Source organism: Nicotiana tabacum, chromosome 6 (assembly GCF_000715075.1).
Source record: "Nicotiana tabacum cultivar K326 chromosome 6, ASM71507v2, whole genome shotgun sequence".
NCBI classification, from domain to species: Eukaryota; Viridiplantae; Streptophyta; class Magnoliopsida; order Solanales; family Solanaceae; genus Nicotiana; species Nicotiana tabacum.
In genome coordinates this window covers 113,199,885-113,203,312 of record NC_134085.1, presented here as the reverse complement: position 1 = coordinate 113,203,312, position 3,428 = coordinate 113,199,885, and the positions used below count along the sequence as shown (strand labels likewise).

The window sequence follows — 3,428 nt, the reverse complement described above, 5'->3', positions numbered from 1 at the left end:
GTGCAAAGATGGACGGGCTGTGGCACTGCCCCAGTACATTAGATCCATGACGTGTGCACAGTTTTTGGATATGATAGGACAGTTTACTGGTTATAGACCTCAGGGTGACGCTGGGGGTAGTCGCGTTGCTTTGTCAGCCATCAGAGATCATATGGCTGTTTTGCACCCAGACATTACCGGTGAGACGGAGGATCTCTATATTGAGAGGTACACGCGGTTGGCGCTGCTCCTATTTTTCGGGTGTGTCTTGTTCCCGAACACTTCGGGGAGTCTCGTGAGTATGCGCTTTCTCCATCATCTTCAGCAGCTGGATGATTTACCCCAGTACAGCTGGGGTGCTGCTGTTCTCGCATACCTGTATAGGAGCATGTGCCGGTCGAGCATGGGCCCAGAGGTGGACATATGTGGTTTTCTGCCCCTCCTACAGGTGACAACACTTTCGAATACTCTGTTCATTACTCTGAATTCTATATGGTCGAAATGACTCATAAATTTTACATCAACCTTTTATCTTAGGTTTGGGCCCGGCAATGGATCATGTTGTTGCAGCCACCTCTACCACCACTTGCGCCCGGTGAGGCTTATCCGTTTCTCCCTTTAGCTTCTAGGTAGATTCTCCGGCGTGGGAACTACCGAGGGACCGATGCTCATCATAATCTCCCCCTTGTCAGGGATGTGCTAGATATGCTGGTGGACGGACAGGTAAATATGTACCTACACTTACTTGTTTTAAATTGAGTTGTGTTGTGCATACTCACTTTTATGTTATTATTTGGTAGTTCATCTGGATGCCATACAACGACAAGTTGCTAACTCAGTTGCCCGTTTATTGCTCAGTCGATCGACTGCTTTGGAGCACCTCCGTCCCGATGATCTTCTTCGATATGGTTGAGTATCATGCCACAGAGAGTGTGCTTCGCCAGTTTCACCGTCCCAGCCTATACCGGGGGAGCCTGGATGGGTGGCTACACACTATCAGCGGGATGACCGTGCCAGGCTGGACGATATATATATGGGATGGCTAGAGCAACAGGTCCATATTTGGGAGGAGCCAGCTGACCGTATTCCGCAAGCACCTAACTTTACCCAGGAGGCCACTATTCATCTGTATGCGTCATGATACCGCCGTCACACCCGACTGATTATCGGGAACCCCATTCATGTACTTGGCGAGCGCTACAGACCATACGCTGGGAGCCATGAGGCACTAGTATGTTTTTTGGCTTATTAATATCGTATAATTGTGATATAGCATTATTTAATTAATATTTTAAATGCTTCACAGGCTATTGGGCATCATCACCTCTACCAGTTGGGACAGGAGATGCAACAACATATTGACATCCCTGCAGTCGTTGACTATGGTCGGCGGGTGGCACAGTTGGCTCGTCGGAACCTGTTTCAGGCGAGAGATGCCACGAAGTTGGACCACGAGGCTCAATATGCGGTGCCAGAGGACTACCATCGGGGTAGGGGTGTCCCACGAGGCAGAGGTAGGGCACGAGGGAGGGGTGCCCCACGAGGCAAGGGTGCCCCACGGGGTCGCGGAGGACGGCGAGGAGGTGGTCCCCAGCAAGGGGCGTTGAGGCACCTATCGACCCACCTGTTGAGGGACATGATGAGGACTTTGGAGTTGAGGCGCTTGGAGATGATCAGCCGGGTTATATACCTCGGGTAGATGAGCCTTCCAGCAGCATGCCTTCGTACAACCTTCAGCTATCTCTGCCAGCATCGCAGGTTACCCCGTCTGGAGCATTGTCGATCACGAGTACAATCGACGGGGATGTAGACCAGTACTTTGCATGCCCATCTACCGCAGCTGAGGATCGTCCCACCCGGGACGTGGATGGCGGGCGCAGGTTAAGTTATGCCTCATCCCCGGCGGTTGATGCGGATCTACCACAGGCACAGGTATGTTTGTATTACTTTAAAATTTCAATTTGTTTTCTTTTCCTTAATGAGCTGACATTAATTAATTTTTAACTTTCTTATGTAGGTTTTGTCCCAGCCCATCTTTGAGGCCACTACATGCTCTGATGAGGACACCACGGATGTATATACTCAGGCGGCCGACGAGACCACGGTGAGAAAATGTTTTTTGTATTGTATGTGTTGAGTCAAAAAACATTTTCACATGCTAAGATTACTACTTGTTTTGTAGGTTGTTGACGGCCCGACGACATATTCTTCTGATCCTGCTAGCTGTGGTGTCGATGCTGCTGCACATCCTCACATAAAGAGGCGGCTTGATGACGATGATCCAAATAGTGTACCCGGGCGGCAGGGGATGCAACTTAGGCCGGCAGCAGCACTGAAGCACACAGGCTGCGGGACTCACTGAATACTTATGTTTTTACTTTGTGTACATAGTGCATTATGTAAATAATGGTAACAATTATCTTTTAACAACATTTTTATTTTAATTGCGTTTGAACAACAATTTTACTTAAACAATACACAAGAAACACAAACATTGCAAACGTAACACAAAAACAAACAGTAGAACTAAAACCATCACTGCACAAAGGATAACTAAAACCATAAAACGCAGTACTATACCACGCTTTATCTATTAAATTTTTCTGCAATAAAGCAGCTTTTTCACATGGTTTTTATCTTTTTCAGAACGACAAGACAACTCCATAAAACGTAGTACTATACCTCGCTTTATATATTAAATTTTTCTACAATAAAGCAACTTTTTTCATATGGTTTTCATCTTTTTCAGAACGACAAGACAACTCCATAAAACGCAGTACTATACCACACTTTATGTATTTTGTCTCGCCTACAAATAATGACCTCATTGTAGTTATTTTGTGTGCTTAAAAATTAGTAAAAGCAAATATTTCATTAAAAGTAAGGTTTTTTTTTACTAAAAGCAAATATTTCATTAAATGGCTCAAACTCTTCGTCCACCAAAGTGCAACTGTGGAAAAGAATGCTCGATGCAAAATTGTTGGGACGGTGGTGAAGTTGGACACCGCTACTAGTGCTGTATGAACCAGTTATACAAGGTTCCCGAAGAACCTATTTGTGATTTTGAGGAATGGGTTGATGAACCATGTTATCAGGAAGGCTACAGAGAACAACTGCAGTTTCTTCATAATATGTGTTTATGCCAACGGGAAACACAAAGAGAAAGCGATAGAATTATTGTAGAAATGAGGGCGAAACTGAAGGAGGTGGGAGAAGAAAAATGGAAAGCACAATGGAATTGTGAAGCACAAAAGAAACGTAAAAAAAAATATAAACGAGAACTTGCGGAGGTGAAGGCGAAACTGAAAGAGGTAGAAGAAGAAAAGAACAAATGGAAGAACGATTTAAGTGGTCGGAGCGGAGAATAAATGGCAACCGGGACTAAACATTGGCATGTATGTATTTAGTGTATTTTTTATATTTCATATATTTTTATTATGTTGGCCTGT

General features: G+C 45.0%; 1 protein-coding gene across 1 annotated transcript; it reads left to right on the top strand.

Annotated features, from left to right (window-relative positions):
* The first annotated feature begins 530 nt into the window (after window positions 1–530).
* Window positions 531–2,341, top strand: LOC142181993 (uncharacterized). The gene is made up of 3 exons (XM_075255748.1): window positions 531–1,911; window positions 1,997–2,083; window positions 2,162–2,341. The coding sequence occupies exons 1-3, from the start codon at window positions 1,696–1,698 to the stop codon at window positions 2,339–2,341; spliced, it is 483 nt and encodes a 160-aa protein (XP_075111849.1). The 5' UTR covers window positions 531–1,695.
* The last annotated feature ends 1,087 nt before the right edge of the window (window positions 2,342–3,428 follow it).

Bases quoted from the DNA above. Each gene is read 5' to 3' on its own strand.
- LOC142181993 (XM_075255748.1), top strand. From the start codon at position 1,696: ATGCCTTCGTACAACCTTCAGCTATCTCTGCCAGCATCGCAGGTTACC. The intron at 1,912-1,996 runs GTATGTTTGTAT...TTTCTTATGTAG, and splicing joins CGGATCTACCACAGGCACAG to GTTTTGTCCCAGCCCATCTT. The intron at 2,084-2,161 runs GTGAGAAAATGT...CTTGTTTTGTAG, and splicing joins AGGCGGCCGACGAGACCACG to GTTGTTGACGGCCCGACGAC.